The 27,442-nt window shown below is 37.6% G+C and overlaps 1 protein-coding gene across 1 annotated transcript in view; it reads right to left on the reverse strand.

Annotated features, from left to right (window-relative positions):
• Nucleotides 1–27,076, reverse strand: part of BCAS4 (breast carcinoma amplified sequence 4) — a gene marked incomplete at its 5' end in the record, with an annotated part of 43,428 nt that extends 16,352 nt beyond the window's left edge. The window contains 4 exons of the mRNA XM_083357468.1: nucleotides 13,637–13,771; nucleotides 15,068–15,169; nucleotides 17,560–17,631; nucleotides 26,852–27,076. Coding sequence (XP_083213594.1) covers nucleotides 13,637–13,771; nucleotides 15,068–15,169; nucleotides 17,560–17,631; nucleotides 26,852–27,076 — 534 coding nt within the window. The remainder of the gene's footprint in view (nucleotides 1–13,636; nucleotides 13,772–15,067; nucleotides 15,170–17,559; nucleotides 17,632–26,851) is intronic.
• Nucleotides 27,077–27,442: the final 366 nt, after the last annotated feature.

The following is a 27,442-nucleotide window of genomic DNA, read 5'->3' on the forward strand; positions in this document are numbered from 1 at the left end:
AAGGTCGGGGGCCATCCGTAGTTCAGCCGGTAAGCGGTTCCAAAGGATTGGTGCGCCCACCGAGACTGCTCTCCCCCTGGGGGTCACCAGCCGACATTCTCTGACCGGTGGCACCCTGAGGAGGCCCTCTCTGTGGGAGCGTACAGGACGGAGGGAAGTTGACGCCGGCAGTAGGTGCTCCCGTAGGTAATCCGGACCCATGCCATGTAGGGCTTTATATGTCATCACCAGCACCTTGAATTTCACCCGGAAGGCAACTGGAAGCCAATGCAGCTCACGGAGCAGAGGTGTAACATGGGAGTATCGGGAGACCCCCAAAAGAACTCGCGCGGCTGCAATGACCCCAAGACACTGCAACCATCATAAATATATGCCACTTACCAAGTGTTTCAATTTTGATCACATGACCATGGGGATCAGTGCTGTTGTAACTTTAAAAGTCACTAAACAAATGTTTATATGCCATTCCCAAAATTAAGTACTTTTTTGAAGTTATTTAGCAGTTGAAGTTAAATAAGCAGGGGTTTTTTATTTTTGGTTTAAGGTAACTAAACTACTACTATGGAATCCAACTAAGAATATTCTTTCCATTTCTCTTAAAAATATGGCTTCTAAATCTGAACAAACAGTGAGGAAGGTTTTCCTTTTATCATTAAGAGTCACTCTGTGAATAAAATGGGCAGTTTCTAAATTTAATAAGTAAACAAAATTAATTGGGTGATTCTATTACTTCTATTACTAAAATGGCTCCCTAAAAATATAGTGGAAATAAAAAGCAAGGAAATCTCCTTGTATTATCAAACAAGTTCCCACAGATATGTTAACATAATAACTTCTGGACTTTCATAATATAAAACAATAGTAATGACATGGATGGGCAACTCCCTAGGCCCAGGCCAGGGGTAGGCAACCTCGGCTCTTTTATGACTCATGGACTTCAACTCCCAGAATTCCTGAGCCAGCTGGCTCAGGAATTCTGGGAGTTGAAGTCCATGAGTCATAAAAGAGCCGAGGTTGCCTACCCCTGGCCTAGACTATAATGGATTTGGTCAGCATGTGTTTACCAAAACCAAGCCATTACCTATGCCATAAAATAATGTGTTATGTGAACACCAGAAGAGTGTTTGGTTAATCTGCCCAACTACATTTATTAATTTAGTCTCTTAATATTTATACAGAGTGTGGGGGTTGTTCTCATAGCCATTTTATCTATCTAGTGTATTTCTTTTCCATCTCTGTCTTGATAAGTTTAAATCAGATTTCATTAATGAAGCAGGAAACTATCTTTCTGACATATTTCATCTCTTTTTTGTAAAGTTAATAATACTGCATTAACTTTAAAGAGTTCAACCAACTGATTTACAACTTTTTTTAAAAAAAGTGTAAAAAACAGTTCAGGCATTTATATAAATTAAAATACATGTGTAATCCACAACACAGTAAGCCTAATATATCCCTATACATTCTTTCAAACTTGATTTAGTATTACAACAGGTTTAAACACATTTTAAGATCCAAGCTGTATAACAGATGTAAAGGCATTGTATTTTTTAAAGTCCTGAATTTGGAAGTAGACATATTTGGAAAAACTACTGTTGGTTGTACAATAGTACAGCATGTCCATTGGAACTGGGCAGCTAATAAATTTGAATAAAGAATGCTTTGTTTGTAAAAGATTCTGGATTTTGTTCCTATAATTTCAGGCCGATCATTCCTTCTAAAACTTTGGGAAGTTACTTCTAATGATTGTAAATGCAAAATTGAGCAATGTGCAAAGCAAGGGTCTGACTCAGCATATTATCATCCCATGTTCAACTTCAGCCACATACAACAGGATTCAACAGGCATCTTCTGGATATTGCTGTATCTCAGTACAAGCTAATTGCTTCCACACCTCATGCAGAGTCAGTATTACCTGTGCACAGTAGGATGTTTATACGATGGCAGTCAGGGCAGAGCAGTGAATCCTGCAAAAATGCCATAAGTCTCTCTCTCCTTGAGTAAGTACTTTGGACTCCCCTGTCCTTAAATTAATTTCATCCCAAGGCATAGTAACAGTTCTCTAACTGAACCACTTTTTGCATCACAGCTATAAATTGCCAGTCAAAGTGTCATTTCATTCCAGATCTCATCAGCAGTGATGTGATTTTCAGAATGGAGCTTTCCCTGGGGGCAGTAGCAGAATAATAAGAGTTTTGCAACAAAGCTGAACAATATTACTCTGAATCAGTATCACTGATACTGAATATATACTTTTCTGCTATTTTGCAGAAGTGCTCAGTGTCTGCATGGGACAGGGAACTAGGGAACGGATAAAACAATGTATTTTTTTCCTTCACTATCATCTTGTCTGAAATGATATAGGGACTCCTGCTTGAGCAGGGGGCTGGACTAGAAGACCTCCAAGGTCCCTTCCAGCTCTATTCTGATTGATTGATCTGGCTCCAGATGTTTATAATCCTGTGATTGCTGATAGGTGTAAAAAATGGGAATCCTACCTATCTTGCCACAACTTCCCCTGACGTCTCTTTAAATAATTAAATCCACCCCAAATCCTCCTTCTTCCCCTCAACAATGAAGTTTATTATATTGTTAAATATAAATGGATTTTCCAGATTCAAAGGCAAAGTAGCCCTGGATACTCAGTTCTGGGCAAACATTATCTTTATCCTTATAGATGACTGCCAACATCATGGAAATAATTTTTAGTAATACAGTATAAGAGGATTGATTTCTGCTCAACAATTACTTTTCATAAAACACGGAAGAATAGGAGTTGCACAATTTCAGGTCTCCATCCTTCCATTTTGGTTTGGTCTTAAACAGAATGTATTTCTCTCCACAATGCATCACATTGTGCACTTTTGAAAGTGGTTGCAGAATTAAATGATTTAGCATCAAATACCCCTGATGCACAGTAAATTAAGAAAATGCATCATCTGATGGGTAATAACTCTTGTAAAAGAAAAAAGAAACATAAGGACTAATCTGATTGTTCTTTTAAGTAAATAGGACTCCTAATCTCATCTCTATAAAAACTTTCATCTTCCCTAAATCTAAAACATAAAAGCTCAACTCTAACTTAGTATGTTGCAGGAAGGCAACAACACAATTTACACATTCATCAGATTTAAAGGGAATCCAAAGGAATATGCCAGTGCAGGCTTATTGATTATGTACCATGAAATCATTTTCAATCCTTAGGGTTCACACATTGTCTTCTCAATGACAACCTATTCCATACCTGGTCTTTCAGAACTCCCAAAAGTCCACTTACCATCACTGTAACTGAGTCCATCCACATTGTTGATGGCCATTTTCCTCTTCTCTTTCCTTCCACTTTTCCCAGGATTGGACCTTTTTCCAGAGAGCTGGATCTTTGCATATCGATGTAGGATAACTTAGTTTGGTCATTTGTGCTTTAAGTGAGAACTCGATTGATTTGACGATCCATCAGTTTGTTTTCTTGGTGGTCCATGATATTCTCAGGACTCTTCTCCAACAGCAAAGTTTAAAAGTATCAATACTCCTTCTATGCTGCTTCTTCAAAGTTCAACGTTTTCTTTCATAGAGCATCACAAGGAATACCATGGCTTGCATGATTCTGATCTTTGTAGGTATAGAGACATCACTGCATCTGAATATCTTTTCCAAGCTTTTCATGGCTCCTCTACAGAGTACTAATTTGTAGAGTACTAATTTGCAGCATATTTCTCCAGTTTCCTTCCATTATTATTGATAGTTGATCCAAGTAGGCAGAAGCTATCTACCTCTTCTTTATCTTTATCATCTGATGTCATTTATGTTCTTGATAATGATTTTCTGCATTTTCTCCTTGTGTTACCAGGGCTTGCAGACCCTTTGCATTTTCAGCTATCAGAACAGTGTCATCAGCATAATGCAAGTTATTGATGTTTCTTTCTACAGTTTTAAAACCATGCTCATTTAATTCCAACCCAGCTACTTTTAATAGGTATGCAACATATAGACTGAATAAATAAGAGGAGAGGATACAGCCTTGTTACACTCCTTTGCCAATTTGGCTAGTTTGTTTTACCATGTTATGTCCATACTGTAAATTCCTGATCTATACATAACTTTCTCAATAGAACAAGATGTACTGGGATTTCCATTTTTCTGAGAACATTCTACAGTGTGATGTGATCAACACAAATTGACAGCATTTCTATAATCAATGAAACACAGTGTCTTTCTTTTGGCATTCTTTGGCTTTCTCAATTATCCAGCAGGCATCAGCTACTGTATAATATCTAATATTTATTAGTCTTTTCGAAAGCTGGTTTGAACATCTGCCATCTCTTTTTCCAGGTACAGCTCTAATCTACATTGGGTAATCCTTGGTATTATTCTGCTAGCATATGAAACTAAAAATATTGTACAAAAATTTGCACACTCTGTAAAAATTCTTTTGGTATCGGAATGTAGATTGTCTACTTCCAATCAGTTGGCCACTCTGTCAGTCTCCAGATTTGCTGCTTAGCTTGATTAGAATCTTTATTGATTCTTTCGTTGCTTGTTCGTAAAATTAAAGGTTTTGTTCAAAGTGCTTGTTTTGACATATATACCCTTAAATACATTTGGTTCAGTTTACCTGAAGGACTTTTCTTCATTTAGCTAACTGAGAACTCCAATTATCTTCAGAGGATTTATTGCACATGATCCCTTGGGAAAACACCCAATATAGGAGGGTGGCATTTATCTTGTGGAATTCCTGTGGCCCTGAAGTACAGATTGCAGGAAGAGACTAATACTTTTTATATTTTTCATTTCTTTCATTAAGATTCCTGTTTTGTGAATGGCACATGTATTTTATCCATTTGTTGCATTTGATAAACAGATGGTATGGTAAAGTCGTGATTCCTTTAAATAGGGAAATATCTCCAGAAACACACTTTTTTACCATTTTCAAGATAATGCAGTACATCCAGAAATAAACTGTCTAAGTGCTTAAACAAAGCAGAACTGGCACAAAGGTCTCATAAAGTAACCTCAGAAAAGAGTTAGTAATCCAGTTAATTCATTAACCTAAACAAGAATGTGGCTTATTTTGGCTCTGCATAAAACTTATGGCTTACTCAACAAGTAATAGTTTTAAAAATTCTGCTTAATATTATACAATACTATATTGACTATTTTCTCCACTCATAACTAACAGAGACCTTAAGTTTGCTAAAGTGAGGTAAAGCCTGTTACTGTTTTTAGCACAATGATTGTGGGATTACTCTAGAAGTTACTAGTGGCAAAATGAATGAAGGAACAAATTCCACCAACTAGGCACTCCTGCATAGAGCAAAAATGTCAACTATAACCCATATTCTGAATCTTGTAGCCTGCACACCATGCAAAATAACAGTAATAATTTTCCAACTGCTGTCAAGGTTTCCACAAGGCTAAGTGAAGGCTGAGGGTGGGGAAAGAGGAAGGGAACAAAATTGTCATATATTTTGTTCTAAATTACAGCATAATTCTCTTAGAGTGTGGTTCTCTAACTTACTTCAGCATCTCTGGCATTGTTCCAAGAAGCACTTTGAAACAGAATTGCCAGAAAGGACAAAAATAACAAAATTATTTGGTCTTTAGACTTTGGAGGAAGGAAAGACCTATCCTGAGTTTGGCTTGTTGTGAGAACAGACAGATTAGTCTACTTTAATCCTTGTCAAAAGCACAGGGATTCCTACATAAACACTCTGCAATGAATCTCCTTCAAACAAGAAACATACCAGAAAGTTTGACCTTTGTAACAGACAAAATACACATTTTGTATGCATTTAAAATTAAACAGTGCTGTCACCTGAAACCACAGTTTTTGTTTTCAGGCTAGCCTTTCTCACGTGTTGTTTTTTTTTTGAGCTGAGGCTTGTATTGCAAAATGCAAAGGAAAAACAAAACAAATGTACACAGATTTGTGGATTAGGTCTGGAAGCATAAATCAGAATAATTCACTTAACAATGCAAACCTAACAAAAACTCCAGGTGCCTAAAATGGGGGGAGGAGAAGAGAGAGAACAAGGAAGGTTTTCATCTCTTCAAGAAAATCTTTATAAGTCTTCACCTCCTAGTCTTCACCTCCCTCCACTCTTGCTATTCTTCTCAGTAATCACTTGCCATAGTCTTGCAAATCTGCTTCAGGGTCCAATTCAAGGTGTTAATTATTGCCTTCAAAGCCCTTTACTGCATGAGTCCAGAGTATCTGGGGACTCGTCTTGGCCACAATGGCTTGGCTTGTCCCACTAGCTGTGAAAGGAGGGACCTGCTATGGACTCTGTCAGGTCAAGGAATTTCAGCTGGAAGGATCTAGGAAAAGAGCCTTTTCTGCCATAGCCCCCACCTTTGGTACATCTTGCTGCTAAAGCTGAAATCTGACCCCACCATTCTGGCCTTCTGGCTCTGCCAGTTGGCTTGGAGCACTAATGAAGGCACTCTAGGCTGGAGATGGTTGTGCAGTGACAGAGAAGGTAGCTCCATACCACTTGAGGTCCTGGTTTTCACTGAGGGAAGACAATAACTGTAGCTTGGGGTTGAATTGTGGGGTCCTTGGTGGTCTCTGAAGTTGGTTGTTTTCTTACAGACATTTTATTACCAAACTAGGTAACATCCTCTGTGCTGACAGTGTCACCTGGTTTGGTAATGAACCATCTGCAACAAAAACACCAACCTCAGAGAAAATCTCTTGGTTTTCAGTCTGCATTTAACTCTTTTAAAGTTTATAATTTAAAGTTAAATTTTAAATGTGTAAATTGTGTTTGCGTTTATATTTTTATTGCATTGTAAACCTCCGGACTTGCATTGGAAAGCAAGATGAGTGGCATATAAATAAAATAAATAAAAATAAAAAAATTACAGAAATGGGTAATAAACTGGTCTAAAGAGAGGCCCAGCCTAATGTATATTTTCTAGCCTCTCTAAATTAGGTCTGCACAACATACGGCTAGCCATTTTCAAAAATAATAAATTCATTGCTATCTTTCAGCCTGAAGAAATGACCCCAAAGCTTTTTTTTTCTTGTTTATTGAGTTTATAAAAATATACCCCAAACTCCATCTCAGGGAACAAATATAATAAACACTTACTTAGAGATTATTTTTTTATATATCTTTGCATGCTCATTTATCTTGTTTTCATTCTTTTGTAACTTTGTTACTTCCTTTGTACCCACAGATTTCCCATTTACATATTTACCCCTTCAAAATTCTCCCAGACTAAAAAATAATTATGCCTTAACATTTTTGAAAAAATAACAAGAGTCCTGTCCCCCCCCCCCCCCGGAAGATAGCATATACCATTTAAAAATGGTATCCAAAAGCATGAATAATCCAATTTGATCTAAAGTAACTGTATCGCTCAACCACAAAAATGAAGAAAGAGATTAACAGAGGCCCAAACAGAGACTTGCTTGAAAGGGGAGGAAGGGGGACAGGAAAGCAAAACTCAGCTCAAAAATCAGATCAGGACACAGGGCTGAAGTAAAGTCTGTTCCAATATATTTTGGAACGGAGCTCATTCACTGCCAATTGGTTTTCCAGAATATTTTTCCCACACTGATTTAAACTGAATTAGTGATGACAATAATAAAATAATTGAAAATAAATTGCTAAATATTAATTATCAATCAAAAGTTGATCATATACTCAGCTTGTGCTGGAAGCTCTCACAAACTGATTAAAAAGAGCAACATAACACAGTTACCAAGATGATTCACTGGAAAATCTGTCAAAATTATCATTAGCCTGTAATGAAAACTTGGTGGGAATATACAACTGAAAAAATAGTCGAAAACAAGCAGGTTAATATACTTTGGGATTTCTGAATACAGGTAGTTCTCGACTTATGACCACAATTAAGCCCAAAATTTATGTTGTTAAGCAAGACAGTTGCTAAGTGAATTTTGCCCCATGTTATGACCTTTCTTGCCACAATTGTTAGATGAATCGCAACAGTTGTTAAGTCAGTAACATGATTGTTAAGTGAATCTGGCTTCCCCATTGACTTAGCCTGTCAGAAGGTCGCAAAAGGTGATCAGCTGAGCCCGGGATACTGCAACTGTCATAAATATGAGTCAGTTGCCAAGAGTCTGAATTTTAATCACATGACCATGGGCATGCTGCAATGGTTGTAAGTGTGAAAAATGGTCATAAGTCAGTGTTGTTTTAACTTTGTAACTTTGAACAACTGTAAATTCAGGACTACCTGTACAATTATTTGTTTTTTTCCCTAAAAAGTGCTGGATCAGATAAAAAAAGATCTAGCCCACATTAAATGATCTCAGTTCGAATCCAAGGCAAACCATTCAATATCACAGTAGTCCAAGTCTATGCCCCAACCACCGGTGCTGAAGAGGATGAAATTGACCGGTTCTATGAAGCCCTACAGCACCTTATAGAACTAACACCAAAAAAATGATGTCCTTATCATCATGGGGGATTGGAATGCTAAAGTAGGAAGCCAAAAAATAACCGGAATAACAGGCAAGTTTGGCCTTGGAGTACAAAATGAAGCAGGGCACAGGCTGATAGAATTTTGTCAAGAGAATACGATGGTCATAGCAAACACTCTTTTCCAACAACCCAAGAGACGGCTCTACACCTGGACATCACCAGACGGTCAACACAGAAATCAGATTGACTATGTGCTCTGGAGCCAAAGATGGAGAAGCTCTATACAGTCAGTAAAAACAAGACCAGGAGCTGACTGTGGCTCAGACCATGAGCTTCTCATTGCAAAGTTTAGGCATAAACTGAAGAAAGTAGGGAAAAGCACTAAGCCATTCAGGTATGAATTAAATCATATCCCTGTTGAATATACAGTAGAGGTGACAAATAGATTTAAGGAATTAGATCTGATAGACAGAGTGCCTGAAGAACTATGGACAGAGGTTCGTAACATTGTACAAGAGGTAGCAACTAAAACCATCCCAAAGAAAAAGAAATGCAAGAAAGCAAAATGGCTGCCTGAGGAAGCTTTACAAATAGCTGAGGAAAGGAGGGAAGCGAAAGGCAAGGGAGAAAAAGAAAGATACACCCAATTGAATGCAGAATTCCAGAAAATAGCTAGAAGAGATAAGAATGCCTTCTTAAATGAACAGTGCAAAGAAATAGAAGAAAACAATAGAATAGGGAGGACCAGAGATCTCTTCAGGAAAATTGGAGAGATGAAGAAATGTTTCATGCAAAAATGAGCATGATAAAGGACCAAAATGGCAGGGACCTAACAGAGACAGAAGAGATTAAGAAGAGATGGCAAAATTACACAGAAGAACTATACAAGACTGAGCGTAACGTCCCTGATAACCACGATGAGGTGGTCACTGACCTCGAGCCAGACATCCTAGAATGTGAAGTGAACTGGGCCTTAGAAAAACTGAGCAACAACAAAGCTAGTGGAGGTGACAGTATTCCAGCTGAGCTATTCAAAATCTTAATTTCTTTTAAAATTTGTTTTTAACTTTTGTATTTTGGTTTTTTTTAATTACCCTGTAAACCGCCCTGAGTCCTTCGGGAAAGGGCGGTATATAAATGTAATAAAATAAATAAATAAATAAAATAAAAGACGATGCAGTAAAAGTGCTACACTCAATTTGCCAGCAAATTTGGAAAACTCAACCGTGGCCATAGGATTGGAAAAGATCAGTTTACATTCCAATTCCAAAGAAAGGCAGTGCCAAAGAATGTTCAAACTATCGCACCATTGCACTCATTTCACATACTAGTAAAGTTATGCTTAAAATACTACAAGCTAGACTCCAGCAGTATGTGGATCGAGAACTACCAGAAGTACAGGCAGGATTTCGAAGAGGCAGAGGAACTAGAGATCAAATTACCAACATACGCTGGATCATGGAGAAAGCTAGAGAGTTCCAGAAAAACATCTACTTCTGCTTCATTGACTATGCTAAAGCATTTGATTGTGTGGATCACAACAAACTGTGGCAAGTTCTTAAAGAGATGGGAGTACCAGACCATCTTATTTGTCTCTTGAGAAACCTATATGTGGGCCAAGAAGCAACAGTGAGAACTGGACACGGAACCACTGATTGGTTCAAAATTGGGAAAGGAGTCCAGCAAGGCTGTATACTGTCACCCTGCCTATTTAACTTATATGCAGAGCACGTCATGAGAAAGGCAGGGCTAGATGAATCAAAAGTTGGAATTAAAATTGCCGGGAGAAATACCAACAACCTAAGATATGCAGATGATACCACTCTAATGGCAGAAAGTGAAGAGGAACTAAAGAGCCTCTTTTGTGAGTGAAGGAGAGTGCAAAAGGTGGGTTGAAACTAAACACTAAGAAAACCAAGATCATGGCATCCGCTCTCAATTCCTGGCAAATAAATGGGGAAGAAATGGAGGTAGTGACAGATTTTATTTTCCTGGGCTCCAAGATCACCGCAGATGGGGACTGTAGCCAAGAAATTAAAAGACGCTTGCTCCAGGGGAGGAAAGCAATGGCAAATCTAGACAGCACACTAAAAAGCAGAGACATCACCCTGTCAACAAAAGTATGTATAGTCTAGGCTATGGTCTTCCCAGTTGCAATGTATGACAGTGAAAGTTGGACCATAAAAAAGGCTGAGCGCCAAAGAATTGAGGCCTTTGAATTATGGTGCTGGAGAAGACTCCTGCGAGTCCCTTGGACTGCAAGGCGATCAAACCGGTCAGTCCTAGAGGAGATCAACCCTGACTGCTCTTTAGAAGGCCAGATCCTGAAGTTGAAACTCAAATACTCTGGCCACCTAATGAGAAGGACTCACTGGAGAAGAGCTTAATGCTGGGAAAGATTGAGGGCAAGAGAAGAAGGGGACGACAGAGAATGAGGTGGCTGGATGGAGTCACTGAAGCAGTAGGCATGAGCTTAAATGGACTCCAGAAGATAGTAGAGGACAGAAAGGCCTGGAGGAACATTGTCCATGGAGTTGTGATGGGTCAGACACGACTTTGCAGCTAACAACAAAAAGCCCACATTATGTATCACTCAGTGAAATCTCTCTTTTATCTCCCAACATTAATAATACAAAAGTGTATTGGTAACTCAGCGGGTACACTCTGCCATTACTCTTATTAATACATCTAGCTTTTAGGCTTTGAATAAATGCATCTAAATGTACTGGTAATCATTGCACTTTGGGCTACAAATTATATAACTAAAATGTGTACATCATGAAAAAGCCCTTCAGTTTTTTTCTTCAGGGGGCAAGGGGGAAGGAAAGTTCATTCTTATCTATGCTTAATTATGAAAAACGTAATTTATGGTATCCTTCCTGAACTATAAATGGGGCGGTAGTGGAATAAGAGTGATTACCTCTTTTGCAATTGTTTACAATTGGTGTGAAAAGAGAGTAAGGAATAAAAATGAATCCCAAACTTCAAATGATACTTAAATATCTGAGTTTAAAAGAAAGAAAGGTGGCAAACAGGGAACATTGGATGACAAGAAATATTTTTAAAAATGTTAATGTAATGTTAATGCATTAATATTATTTATGCTTATTAATCCCAAGGAGTCTAAGATACCCTCACATATTGTATCACTAGCAAAATATTTGCAGTTGCATTTTCTTTGTATGCTATTCTATCCCACTTTAATTTGTCTATTACACTTATTAGTGTATAAATTTGTAAAATTTATGTAAAATATAATTTTTTTTTACAAAATTTACATTTATGCAAAACGTAAAAAAAATCCTGCTATTTTTACCCTGTATGAAAATTGTTACTATAAAGGCAGAGCAAGAACATTTTAAATGTTCAAAGTTCAAACTTTTTGCCAATACAGAGATTTTATTTTTATTTTCTAGATGCAACTCTACTTTCCAACTTCTACTGTTAGTTATTGTTAGTTATTGTTTGCTAAGCACATTGATTTGTGCTTCTTAGATTGTAAGCCACCCTGAGTCTTCGGAGAAGGGCGGAATATAAATGGGATAAAAAAAACAAAAAAAAAACTATAAGAAATTGTTGCTTGAAGTCAAATAATAAAACTATAACTGAAAGATCTTTGAAATGTTCATATAACAACAGTAACATTACAAGAATGACACTCCCAAAAATTTTAATTTCCCGGATTTTAATTCTGAGATAATGCATTTTAAAATTCAAATCAGAAAAAAACCTACATTTGAAGTCTTTACCCAAAAGATAGAATTCAAATAATTTAAATAAACAATGCACAGGGTCCCCTCCTCACTGCCTATCTCCTTGCTCACTGAAATATTTGTCCAGGCAAATAGGATACGATGCAGAGTAGGATGAACTGAATACCGATATAGTATAATGGAAACAATACTGAATTAGGACTAGGAGTTAAGTGCACGATCAGACATAGAGGTTTAACTGGGAGAGCCATAGCCTTAGTCACAGACCATGTTGTTGTTGTTAGCTGCGAAGTCGTGTCCGATCCATCGCAACCCTATGGACAACATTCCTCCAGGCCTTCCTGTCCTCTACCATCTTCTGGAGTCCATTTAAGCTCATGCCTACTGCTTCAGTGACTCCATCCAGCCACCTCATTCTCTGTCGTCCCCTTCTTCTATTGCCCTTGATCTTTCCCAGCATTAGGCTCTTCTCCAGTGAGTCCTTCCTTCTCATTAGGTGGCCAAAGTATTTGAGTTTTAGCTTCAGGATCTGGCCTTCTAAAGAGCAGTCAGGATTGATCTCCTCTAGGACTGACCGGTTTGATCGCCTTGCAGTCCAAGGGACTCGCAGGAGTCTTCTCCAGCACCATAGTTCAAAGGCCTCAATTCTTTGGCGCTCAGCCTTTCTTATGGTCCAACTTTCACTGCCATACATTGCAACTGGGAAGACCATAGCCTTGACTATACACACTTTTGTTGACAGGGTGATGTCTCTGCTTTTTAGTGTGCTGTCTAGATTTGCCATGGCTTTCCTCCCCAGGAGCAAGTGTCTTTTAATTTCTTGGCTATAGTCCCCATCTGCAGTGATCTTGGAGCCCAGCAAAATAAAATCTGTCACTACCTCCATTTCTTCCCCATCTATTTGCCAGGAATTGAGAGGGCCGGATGCCATGATCTTGGTTTTCTTAATGTTAAGTTTCAACCCACGTTTTGCACTCTCCTTCTTCACCCGCAACAAGAGGCTCTTTAGTTCCTCTTCACTTTCTGCCATTACAGTGGTATCATCTGCTCACAGACCATAGCCTTGTTCTAATGAAATAACTGAAGGAGTACTACAGTACTTATGCTGTCTTATGCTCCAGGAGGAAGATCAGGATATCCATCCAACAAATAAGTACCCAAATTCACACAGGGTGTTTACTTAAGCCTTTCAAACAATTTTGGTTTCCATTTTGAAAATAATCAGGATAATCCAAGGTCCTCATTCAGGAACTGATGTGAACTTAAATGAGAATGGTGATTTAAGGAATAGATCGGCTTTCTCTGTACTGCAGGTGCAACTGAACTGAACTTGTTCAAAGAAACTGTCAGAGGATTTGCGGCAGGGTATTTTGAGACCCTGAAATTCTGAAGTTTTGAATAATCTGTAAAATGCCCCCCTTTAAAAAAAATGTCCATGACTGAAAAGGAATCCATTTTAGAAAACTGGCAGAGGAAGCATTGTTCAAAGCTACTTTTTTCCCATGTCTGAAAATTTTTCATACTTACTTTTTTAAATAAAGGGAAAACTAGAGACCCAAGCAGCTTTTGAATAGAAGAGGGACATCCAGCATGGGTCTTCTCTGCTTGGAGAATTTGTTCTTCTAGGAGAGAAACATGATGGCCAGCCATTTTCACAAATGCCTAAGAGGCAGAAACAGAGATTAAGTCATGAAAAGAATTGATTTGAATTCTTAATTTCGAAAAGGATTTTCCAAAGTTACTTTTCTTTTCAGCAACTGGAATATTTGTCTGTGTGTGTGTGGGTGGGTGGGTGGGTGCGCGCGCACACGTGTGTGATCAATAGTCATACTGAAACTATGTTTGACATGCTAAATTGACTAAAGCAGTATTGATCTCTCATTTGCTGTTAGTAACTTTTTAAAAAAGGAATAATCCATGATGTAAACTATAGTTTGTGCTATTCTCATTTTCTCAAGGTAGTTATATCTTAAATATGATTTTTTTAAAGAGAGAGAGAGGGGGGGAGGGAGGGAGAGAGAAATCCACATTTGTGAAGGATAGACTTTGTGTCATTTCCCCTTGTTAGCAACTAATATGTTTCAGGTCTAAACAGATTCACTTAGTATACTAAATAAATATAACAGAGAAAGTTAGGACAGTAATTTTTAAAGTATTTATTTATAAAATTTATCATTATTTTCTTCCCTCTGAAAACAAAATATAAAATCATAGTGAAGAATTATATTCTTATTAAGACGCTTGGGAACTGATTCACATTTATGACTGTTGCTATGTCCCAAGGTCACATGATCACTTTTCACAACCTTTTGACAAGCAAAGTCAATGGGGAAGCCAGATTCACTTAACAACTGGGATACTAACTTATTAATTGCAATGATTCGCTTACCAACTGTGGCAAGAAAGATCGTAAAATGGGGCAAAGCTCACTTAACAAATGTCTCACTTAACAACAGAAATTTTGGGCTCAGTTGTGGTCATAAGTCAAGGACTACCTGTATGGGAATTACAGAGACTAAGAGTAGAATAGAAACAATTACTATATTATCTGCTTATTTTTGCTGTGGGATGTTGTATAGCAGGGGTGTCAAACTGCCGGCCCACGGGCCGGACGCATCATCTGGAAGCCGTGCCCACCCCATTGCCAGCAATGGCAAAACCGTCCTGATACATTGCGCAATGTCACGTGATGTCACGAGTTTGACATGTCTGTTGTATAGTGTGGTGCACAGTGTTATTTATCCAAAATTGGTATGAATGGTATATGTTACATTATTTACATTTGTTTTTAGTGAATTCTAATTTTTTAAAAAAATGATCCACCACTTTTTTTCACCATTTTTTGATAATGGTATAATGATTCTTAATGGTAAGAATCTTTTTAAATACTTCAATCAAACTATACCTGCTTGAAAGCCCAGATTTCTGGTCCAACCTTACATAATGTAAGCAACACACCTCTAGTTTATCCACTTTTGTGTAAACATTGTTCATTTCTGAAACCTTGGCCTTAATAAGTGGAATCATGTCTTCCAAGAGAATGGATGTATCACTCCTAATCTGCATGAGAAAAAAAAAGTATCAGAAAGCAATAAATACAAAAACATATTTAGTATACTGTAATAATACAAGTAATATCATTTTATGTACTATATAGCGCCAAACATTGTCCTTTAGAAAATTCAGTGTAAATGAACACATCAGTAGATTCCTTCCTAGGAATTATATGGTCCATAGCTATCTTCAGTTATGCCACACTGACAGTGTGTTCGTTTACCAGCTACTAGGTCTACATACTATGCAAGCCACAGAATGTTTCATATTTTAGTTTAAGGTTGCAAGAATTATATACATTTCTCCACCCACAGCTGATTCCTAGCAGGCTTTCTTTACATCTGCTGTTCTGTTATTCTGTGTAGAGCATGCTATGAGAAAAATAATTATTTGGTATCTATTCTGGTTTTGCTATCCAGCCTCTTCTGCCTATCACTAATTAGCTGACAATGCAACTATAAAACTGGAGCAGGACTGGGGGGGGGCGGTCTGTGGAGAAAATAGGAGGCAAGAATAGTAGATATGTTTGCTTCCTTGAGTTGACCAAAAATTAAAAAAGGCAGGATAAAGTAACAACAACTATAGTGATGTAGTTAACATATTAAACCATTGTTTGTTACATTGCTATTTTTTCTATATTGTAGACTCGAGTAACGGCTTCTTCTAATACCTTGTACTTCCTCCCACCATTGGAATTGTTTGTAATTATGTTTATAACATTATATTTTGGAGTAGTTTCTCCATGAGCTTCTCCTGTCATTGAACTATACTTTTGTTTTGAATGTATTAACCCCTGCTTCTTTCAAGTTTGAGATATGATTTTGAATACATCAGCATTAATTGCTACCCTTGTCCAAAGCTCTCACTGGCTTTCCTTTGTCTACTAAATTTTCTAATTAGGATCAAAGGAAGAATTAGTTGATTCTCTTTTGCTGTAAGAGGTTAGATAAAAAGTGTTCTGGAAAATCTGAATACTTGAATCTATCAAAGTGATTTTTTTATTGTTAACTAGTCAAAAAATCTCATTAGAACAAACTGTATCAAAAAACTTAATACAAGCCAAGTCTCAAAGACATTGTCCTTGCAGAAAAGACTCATCAGGAAATCACATTATTTTTGAGTTCTAAGCTTTTAGTACTTATTTTTCTTGCTGTATTTCACGCTCTTGTGTTTAACCATTATTACTGTAATATACTACAATATATTGAACTGCAGATTATAAAATTTTTAAAACCAATAAAAACACAATAAAAATAATTGTCTGTTCCTTGGATACAAGAGACAGCAAAGAAAACAATGACAACAAAGTTGCAAGGCGAGACACTAACAAAGATAATTCTACCATTATCTATGCAGAAACATGTGTCCTTGAAACCAACAGAGATAATTCTCAGGAAAGTAACCTTAAATATTTTTTTGGTTGCAAGTGGAGCAGAGAAATCTGAAATGGTAGAATCTGAATACCTATGAAAACAACCTATATATACTTAGGAAAAGTAAATTTCCCTTTGGCAATGCACTACATACTTGATAAATATGTTTTTGTAAGGACTTTTAAGCACTGTTTTCTAAAGCTGATGTGCATCACTCTTATTATGAATTAGAATGCAATGGTTAAAAAGGGCCCCCACAAATCATTGCAATGCAAAGTGCTGATTAAAGAGGCTGCAAAGAACAACCAGATGAAGTTATGCTGTATTTGAACTGATGATATGAATAGGACTGTATCAATACTTTCATTTTAAATCACCAATTGCAAACTACTGTAGTCAATTTTCATGACACGAGATCAGTGGGCCTCTTGGGAATTTGTTTTTTGGTCCTAAAGTAAAAAGTCCACAGTCACTTTCCAAGATGACCTTTGGACAGCTATCAACTTCATGGCATTAGCTTTTCTTCTCCACTAAAAAAAATAGAGGGGAAACCTTGGGTTGAGTGTGCAAATTTATAGAGCTGATACGGGAAATCTTTCATATAGTATTCAAACAGCCACAAGGAGACATCTGTGAGCAGAGCTCCTTATCGTGTCTAGGCATGCAGGTAAGAATGGTGTACATAAAATTTACAAGCAAAGAGCACTTGTCTAGGCCTGCAAGTATTAGTGCACCATGGTGCCACCTTGTGGCTTAATCATCACTGTTCTCAGTAATAAAAACCATTTCAGAGAAGGTTGTTATCAAGATGGCTGCCTCAGGAAGAATGTGAGCATGTGTATGTGTGTGTGCGCGTGCTGGAGTGTGAGAGAGAGAAGAGAGAAAGTCCTGTAGCTCCCTCTTCCCACACAGCTCACTGCAGCTGAGCTGCTGTTTCTAAATCACTCTCAAGATGGCCTCCAGAGGAGATAACATAAAGAGGAAGCATTTATATTCTCCAAGGTCTTCAGAAGCTGAACATACCATATCAGTCATACCACAGAATTCATCCAGCCTTATTAACATCTCTTCTATACATCCTTCTAATTCTTTCATCTGAAAATAAAGAGATAATTTAATGTTATTGCCTCTGCAAAATGAGAGAACCCTCTGAACATCCTAAAGTTCAATGACTTGACTTACTTAACAGAATTAAATGCTGACAGTTGAAAATATTTTTTTCTATTTCTCATTAGATAGTATACACCAATATACAAAATGCAATTTTTTTTAAAAAAGGCCATGCTTGCCAAACATAATTCTCCATGTTTTCTCTTGAAGACAAGCATGAAAAATATTCTTCTTTGGATCCCTTCCAAAATCATAGCAACCCACTATCCTTGCAGAAAGCATTTTGTTGGCGAAAGCCCATTTAAGCTCCACATCTAACAATCTGTTTGAAACAAGTTCCCCAATTTACAATGTTTATTAGAATTTGAATAAAATGGTCCTTGAGCGAATCTGAAATAAATACATGGTTAAGTTTTTAACAATTGTCCTTTTTCTCATAATACCATTTCAAAGGAACATGTAATACAATCTACAGTAAAATCACATAATTTTCCAATTACTTCATGTTTTAGAAAGGAAAATGACAGAAAAAGCTAACTGCTGCAAATATCAAACTTCCTTCCTTCGGCCTAGCAGAAATTTGGAATGTTTACAGAACAGCAACATTTTTTAAAATTCTGCTTGAGATGTAATAGAATCTATTATCTTACGATGATCTTCTGCAACCTGATGCCTTTCAGTTTGGGATCAGATTGAGAAAGATTATTCAAAATTATTGTTGAAGCATGATTAAAAGGTGAAAATACTAAGTATCTGAAGTGAATTAAAATAGATATTCCTAGTATAACTAGGTACTCCATTAAAAGTTGTCTTTTTAAAAAACAAACAGTGCCTTTAAAAACAGTTTGTATACTTTAAGCTTAACACTATGTGTGGTATCATCCATTATGGCTTATGTGCAAGTCAGATCACTATCATTTATCCAGCAAACCATATTTTAGAAAATCTTGGTTAGAATTATGTGTGAAACAATCATGACATTCCTGATTTCTGTGCCATCATCATTATTTGTTCTAAAAACATTTTCTTCCCCTACTTTATCACTTCAGGTAATCCTTGAATTACGACTAGAAGCAAACCTGGCATTGCGGTCATAAGAAGTACCAGTCATTAAGTGGGTCATTCTCTGACTGACCTGATTTTATGACAATTTTTTTGCAACAATCATTAAGGGAATCTGCTGTCATTAACCGAATGCCAAGGGAATCAAGTGAACCCATTATCTACAGGGGACGTTGTCAGAAACTGGAAATACATGCCAACTTGTGGCAAAAAACATCATATATCATGGTTATGTGACAGTGGAACATTGCAAACAGCCATACATATGGGCTGGTTACCAAGCACCCCCAAAATACGATGTGACTTAGGGATAGCTGCGGGGTGGTGGGGTGGCTGTCAGAATTTCAAATTTTGTTTTTTGATCCATCATAACTTCAAACAGTCACTAAGTCACCATAAGGTAAGTCAAGGACTGCCTCTATTATACTATTTCTACTCTATTAAAAGTTATGATTCCAAAATTAAATATAACTTTTGCTTTTTCTGTATTTCAGTTCATATCCATTTTACACATACCAGTATATATATATATATATATGGATCCTTGGTTTTTCGGGTTTTTCCCCGCGTAGAATTAATATATATAAAATTATATATATAAATTTCTGTAAAGTTCAACACCACCTTTAAAAGACTTAAATAATCCCCCATTATCAGAGTTATATTTAACTTTTTAGGTCACAGACTATCACTTGAAATCGTCTCTTCTAATATTTCAAGGAACAGGCCTTACATAAACATTACATCATATTCTCCTTATTTCCTCTGGTGGCCTTTCCACAAACAGGCAGGATGTTTAGGATCACTTTACATATGACAATTGTTCACCCAAACCCATTGCCATTTGATAGCCCTGCAATCACCAAGCTATTATATTGTGCATATACCGCATACAATTTAGAAAATGAACATGATAACAAATAGCATAAATACACCTTAAGTTCTTGTCAGTAACAGCTTTGCAAAAGTCTGTGACATTTAAATAAACTGCTTTTAGAATTTAAATTATGAGCCTATGAAGTATTGACACAAATCTATCATATAGCTCAATATCTATTATTAGTCAAGAATTGTCTTTGGATTAAAATTTGGTGGAACATGCAGAAGATATTTAAGAAAAAGAAAAGGTTTTCTCCACAGTTATTTCTGTTGGGTATTATTACAGACTGTACTGTTATAGATACTAAATTGATGTTGAATTTAATTACGGCAGCAAGACTTTTAGTAGCTCAATATTGGAAGGAGGAACTGCCTACTATAGTAGAGTGGACTTTGAAAGTTTCAAACCTGGCGGAAATGGCAAAGATTTCAGCATATTTGAAAGAACAATCGCAACAGAGATATATTTTGGAATGGAGAAGATGGATCGAGTATATTCAGAATAAATATGGGACTAAAAAGTTTCATTTAGCATATGAATAAGTATTAGTTCTATATGATGTATTATTAGGTATTCATTATTAGTTATTTAGTTATGTTTAAGGGGAGTTAAAGTGTGATAGAATTTAATGTGTTTTTTTTTAGTTAATTAGCATATTTTAGCTTAAGTTTGTAAAAGTTAATACCCTGTATTCAGCTCTGGGAAGTCGGGGGGGGGGGAAGAGTGAGGGAGGGCAAGTGGGGGGAGGGAGTTTATGTTTTTAAAATGTTCTAAAAGTTTTCAATAAAAAAAAGAATTGTCTTTTGATACAATTTTGTATTGCTACAAAACACAAACAAGGACGGAAGCAGAGGAGTATTTTCAACAATTCATCTTGTTTATCTGAAAAACAAATTTAAATTGATACTCCCACTGAGATTTCAGATAGACAGTGGGTTAAATTTACAGAATATATTACCTATACTTATTTGAGCATTATCTCTACTAATCTTTGAAGAAACACAACCAGCAGTAGACCTTCGGAATGGCAGGGTTGGAGAAAAAGGATTGAAAGACTACTTCTTTAGGGCAGGCCCTTAAATTCTGCAGTGTTTTTGTAAAATCAGGAAGAAGCAGAAATTAAATTATGTTTCCAGGTAGCTCAATATGGTGCTATAATATCTGGCAATGCCATTCTGATATGAATTAAGTGTTCCTAAGTCAGATTTCATTTTTGACTCCATGGGATTTCAATCATCATTTTCTTCTGTTCAAATGAAAATAATTATTGCCATGCCACTGTGAGAAAGCAAGCAACCAAAATTAGAGGCAGAAAATATTGTTCATTGTTAATGACACCATCAAGCAAATGATCCACATTATGTAATTTTTGTCACTTGTAAATGATGTACCATTTGGAATTTAAAACTGACATGCCATCACTTGTCCTCCTTGTCCCCAGTGTGACATGAATTCAGATAGTTATTGTGGCAGGCGCAAATTTATTCAAATTACAGTTCTATTGATTATATTTATCAATACAGTTTGTTATACTGATAACAAACTTGGAGGAAAGAGGCACATTTTTTTCAAGAAGGAATTAAGAACAGAACAGTTCTATATCCCTTCAGGAGATTATTATTTCTCACTCAGATACTATTCAACCACATCCATCACCAGAGGTTTTCAAAAACAGACTGGACAATCATTTGACTGGGATAATACAAAGTCTCCTGCCTTGAGCAGGGGTTGGAGTAGAAGACCTCTGAGGTCCCTTCCAACCCTACAATTCTGTTTTGTGTTCGATGTTCTAACTAAGGAGATCACTAAAAATCCCATTTACTTTGCTATTCATGTTAATATAGCAGAACTTCACTCTAAAAATCTACAAAATTTCCATTGTTACTTATATTCACAATACTTCTTAGCAATATTCTTTCTCTGACTTAAAGGTAAAGGTAAAGGTTCCCCCGCACATGCGTGCTAGTCGTTTCCGACTCTAGGGGCCGGTGCTCATCTCCGTTTCAAAGCCGAAGAGCCAGCGCTTGTCTGAGGACGTCTCCGTGGTCATGTGGCCGGCATGACTAGATGCCAAAGGCGCACGGAACGCTGTTACCTTCCCACCAGAGTGGTCCCTATTTTTCTACTTACTTCTCTGACTTAAGTATTGTTAATTTTTGCACAATTTTTAATAATTTATCTTGTTTTTGTTCTTTAACAATTTTCCAGCACAGACTTCTTCTATACACATTTCTTCAGAATACTTTTTGACTGCTTACTACTATTTGTTTACTACTTTCAATAATATACTGTACCTTCTTTTCATACACAAGGTTTTCTGCTTATTTTTGCTGAAAAACAAACACTGATATTATGAAGTCTGGCAGAAGCAGAACACACCAATTCTCCAAAAACCCACAGCAAAATTATTTTGCACCCCCTAATTGAAATAATCATTTTGAGTTCACTCATCGTCAGTAAAATAAACAGGAAATAAATTTTGTGCCTAAAGCTTTATATGTTCACTTTTCTTTCACTTGGTTAAGCAGTACTGGATCTGGTAAGCCTTGACTGGAAACCACCAGGAATTCCCAAGATTGTAGATTAGAAGTGAAGGTGAGAAGTGACACAATCCTAAACAACCAACAAGTCATTACCAGAAAACATTCCCAATAAATCTCATACACATAATTTGCAATACTATTTGTATTTAACGCTAGCCTCACAAATATATTCACTTAACCCAATTACTAGGAAAGAATCCTATGTAAAGATGGTTTACTTCAGCAGAAATGTGGACAAGTTCATGTAGTTAATTATAGAATATCTAAACCAACCCCAGCTAGTCAAGCTTGTGACATCTTGTATTTTGATTTGAATGGGGCATGATGAGTGCTAACAGACATGTTCAAAAACAATTGTGCTAGTTTGTTTTTATTAGCTGAGGCATGGTAGTTTAGTAGACATTATTCCACAATCATAAACAATCATGATAAACGTAAAGAGTAACAGTCATCACGCAACAGTAATAGCATGGACTCTTAGCAAAACTAAACCTGACATTTTCTTCCCTTGAGCTAATCAGAGCACATAAAACACTATTGATGCTATTATAAAAACTAAGTAAGAGAAAACTGACACTCTAATCTAGGTATTTATCTTGCTCTTTACAGTCTTGAGGGAGATAATTTCTTGAATCTAAACATGCACACATACACATTTAGACATCTGAATAAGTCTCTTCATGAGGAGTCAGTTGAAATTCACTGAATTTGTTCTGGAAAAAATATTATTTATTAAGTAGCAAATAAGTCTGCTCTTTAAATCAAGTCACAGGGACAAAATGGAGATAGAGGCAAAGTGTACAATAACCTCATTCAGTTACTCTGCTCAGTTCAGTCTTCCCACCCCAAGTCAAACTGTTCACATATACCAGGGGTGTTCAAACTTGGCCCTTTTATGACTTGTGGACTTCAACTCCCAGAATTCCTCAGCCAGGCACGCTGGCTGAGGAATTCTGGGAGTTGAAGTCCACAAGTCATAAAACGGCCAAGTTTGAACACCCCTGCTCTAAATGGAATCCTCCTAAAGCAGGGGTCTTCAAACTTGGCCCTTTTATGACTTGTGGACTTCAACTCCCAGAATTCCTCAGCCAGCTTTGCTGGCTGAGGAATTCTGGGAGTTGAAGTCCACAAGTCATAAAAGGGCCAAGTTTGAAGACCCCTGACATATACTATGGTTGTGTCAGACTGGAGAAGACTTTGATTTAACTAGCAGCATGCAACTTCTACTCCAAGGACTGCTTTGGGCTTTGTGAAGTATGACAACCATCACACTTCCCAAAATGGATGGGCCACAACCAGGTGAGCCAAATTGAGGGTTTGGATTTTTTTAAAGATGAGGTTCCTGCAAGTAAGGCACCTATTTTACCACTTAAAATTAATATATTTATTAGATTATTTTTATCCCGTCTTTATTATTTTATAAATAATTTAGGCTGGTGAACATACCTAATACTCTCTCCTCCTATTTTCCCCACAGCAACAACCCTGTGAGATGGGTTGAGCTGAGAGAGAATGACTGGCCCAAAGTAACCCAGCCAGCTTTCATGCCTAAAGTGGGACTAGAATTCTCAATCTCCTTAAACCAGGGGTAGGCAACTTTGGCTCTTTTATGACTTGTGGACTTCAACTCCCAGAATTCCTGAGCCAGCTGGCTCAGGAATTCTGGGAGTTGAAGTCCACAAGTCATAAAAGAGCCAAGGTTGCCTACCCCTGCCTTAAACAAATGATTCTGCCATCACTCATTTACCTGAATCTACATTTCATAGTAATTCAACCTGTTGGGATTACACTGTTGGAGAGCAAGGATTTATTTGCCCAGACCACACTTGGCAATATAGGGGAAAACTATATTTAAAATATCAACAATGTCAGAATTCAGGTATTAAACGTTTAACAGTATAAATTCTCTCTATTCTTCCTCATGTCATTTGTTTTGGATAACCCTCATATATATTATACATACAACAACTCTTATGGCAAACGTACTGTTTTCATTTCATTAATGTGTGTCTATTATTTTTCCTCACACACTTTTCTTTTTATTAACACTATTACTTTAAACACTATGTAAGGGCCTTTTAAAATGTGATTCAATCTGAGTTAAATTCAATTAAATATTATATACATTTGACTTTGATTATTTGCCATCAAATCGGTGTCAACTGTTAGTGAACGCACAGTTGGAAGACCTGAAAAAGCAGGTTAGGCAGATTGCCATGGAGAAAACTGTGTGTTCACTAACAGCTGACACCGACTTGATGGCAAATAATCAAAGTCAAATATATATAATATTTTATTTAATTCAGATTGAATTGCATTTTAAAAGACCTTTATATACCGGTAGTATTGCTATGCAACTGAGTTCATCGGCTTTGCTACTAGTTGTTCTCTTCTCTTTCCTTCCAATTATATGAATTATAATGTGTGTGTGTGTGTGTGTAATTACATACTTCCAGATTTCAAGAAATGTGTTAAATCTTTGTTTATAAGAATTCAAAATTGTAGCAAATTACAAAACTATTACTTTACAATTTTTAAAACTGGAAAATTCACATATATTTGCTTATATTTGTTCTATTCACGCACGCACACGCACACAAACACATTTACTAAATTACTCTCAATAATCAAATTTCAGCACAGTGCTTCTGATTCATACAAATCTTAACAATCTACTCAACCCTCCCGATGAGAGATCTGCCAAAGTTGCTCTCATTCTGGTATTTGTCTCTTTGCAATATTTACAAAATATTTCTTGATTTATTCAACAGTAACCTTAATATGGCCAGCCAGTTTGGTGTAGTGGTTAAGGTACCACGCTAGAAACCAGGAGACAGTGAGTTCTAATGTCACAAAGCCAACCAGGTGACATTGAGCCAGTCATTCTCTCTCAGCCCTAGAAAGAAAGGAAATGGCAAGTTGCCACAAAAAAGGAGTCAAGCTATCCTCCAAAGCACCTGAGGGCAGGACAAGAAGCAATGGATGGAAACTAACCAAGGAGAGAAGCAACCTAGAACTAAGAAGAAATTTCCTGATAGTTAGAACAATTAATCTGTGGAACTCTTCGCCTCCAGAAGTTGTGAATGCTCCAACACTGGAAGTTTTTAAGAAGAGATTGGACAGCCATTTGTCTGAAATGGTATTAAGATTTCCTGCCTGAGCAGGGGATTGTAGTAGAAGACCTCCATGGTCCCTTCAAACTATTCCATTCCATTCCAATTTCTATTATGTCACATTCAAAAATGTTGCCAAGAAAACTGCATGGATTTCTCCTGGCCGTCAACACTGACTCTAAGACAGCAACATAAAAAAAAGTTGTGCTTTGTTCAAAAAAGATCACTTCCAATATACTGCAATGCAACTATTGTGCCCTGAAAATTCTTAACTAGGTTGAAATGCTTGAAAAGATTTTTATTTGTGTGTGTGAGGTAAGAAATATAATTCAAGTACAGTACTTTATTAATGGGCCTGCTCATTACTTTGGGTATTAAGTTTTTAAATAAATTATTCTCTTACACGGCACTCTTCTAAATTTTTTTTAAAAATGTATAAAACAGGATGCTAACAATGCAAAATTTGCAATTCACATTATCCAGAAATTCAGCCAACTGAAAATACTTTTGGATGCTAATAGTACAATAATCGCAGCTCAAATATTCAGAAAATCAGCCAATTAAAAATGAATTTAACATAATAAACTGAACAACCTTTAAAAAACAGCTTGAAAAAAAGTTTTTAATGCCTTATCTAAAACTGGGCAGAACTTGAACTCTATAAAAAAGGTGTAACATGGAAAAATGGCCTATTCCTTGTGTCAATTGTGGTTAACAGCCAAATGAGCCCATACAGACACAAATGATGCTCAATAATTTAACTCTTTAGATACCAATATTAATGTTTTAAACTGGATTTGAACATTAAGTGCAATATAAATATAGCCTACCCTCCAGGGAATGGGTCAATTCCATCTTAAAATTACATTTCCCAATTAAATATTTACAGACCAAGCAGTGGCCTCACAATACTGACGAGACCTTTGCCCTTGTCTCCACTTGGTGACTTTTTCCATTTTATTTAAATATTGAACTGTAACAGAAATAGAAGAGAAACTGGCTCCAAAGCCTGGAAAGAGTTTAAGGAAAAAAAAAGTGTGCAAGCAATTCCAGCTAAATGATTCCCAAGGATACGGTGGATCAAACGCTAGTGAAAGATGCAGTTAATCACAGTTAATCACTTTTTTAAAAAACGGATCATTTAAATTGTTATACAGGGATGCCATAACTGCACTGTGGAATAACTGCTTCCAGGGGTTAGGTGATCTCTTAACAAAATAAAGAAAAAGCAGAAGGCACGCTCATAAGGAGGCAAACCCTCAGAGTAGCACGGATCTAAATGATGCTAGCCCTCAATTCCTAGCACTCAGCTGCCTCCATACGACCCATTAACCCATGTTAGTCAAGGAACTCAGTGTCGTGGATTTGAACCATCTACGGAACCAAGAATTAGGCACACGGGCTAAGTTCGGACAACCCGCTAAACTAAAACGCGGAAGGCTAATCTGGGGTTGGGTGGGTCGTGTGAACACAGGCGCCCTCCCCAAGCATCTCCTTCCCTTCCCAAGCATCACCCCGAGGCGCATGAAGCCCTAGGATGCCTAGGGGGACCCCCCCCCTTACAACGCTTCGCTCCACTCGGCGACCCCGGCACCCTCACACCGTACCTCCTTCCCGGTCTCAGGGGTCAGACAGTAAGCGAGCGGCCGAGCTCCGCCGGGCTCCCTCTCCTCCACTGCCGCCTTCCTCCGCGGTTCTCCGTCCTCGGCGGCGTCTGCGATCAGTTCCGCCGCCCAGCCGTCGACTGCGGGGAAGGTGGGGAAGGAGGAGGCGGGCGGCGAGGGGCAGCCGCGGGAGGCTGCAGCTCCCCCTTCGGCGGCCGCCTGGCTCATGGCAGCCGCGCGCCTTCTCTAGGACCGGAGCCTGGGCGCAGCCGGCAGCCGCCTGGCGCCTCTCCCGCTCTTCCTGGCGCAGCTTTGCAGTGGCGGCGGCCGGCTTTGAAGCGGCTCCTCCGGGCGCCTGGCTTTCCGCGGACGGAGTCGGGGCTCCCCCTAGCGAGCAGGGACCAGAATTGCGCTTTTGGGAACTGTGGGCTGAATTTTCACTCGAGCCGCCTTTGAGTAAATAATAGCGTCAGCTTTCTTTTTTCCCCCAAATCCTTTTTCTTTCTCCTGTTGCTGAATGGTTTTTGCAGTGTATGCCTCCCAGCATACACAAAGGACAGCACAGCTGGAGGCTTATGGTGCAGATCAGCAGAG

Source organism: Vipera ursinii (genome assembly GCF_947247035.1).
Source record: "Vipera ursinii genome assembly, chromosome: 3".
Classification (NCBI taxonomy): Eukaryota; Metazoa; Chordata; class Lepidosauria; order Squamata; family Viperidae; genus Vipera; species Vipera ursinii.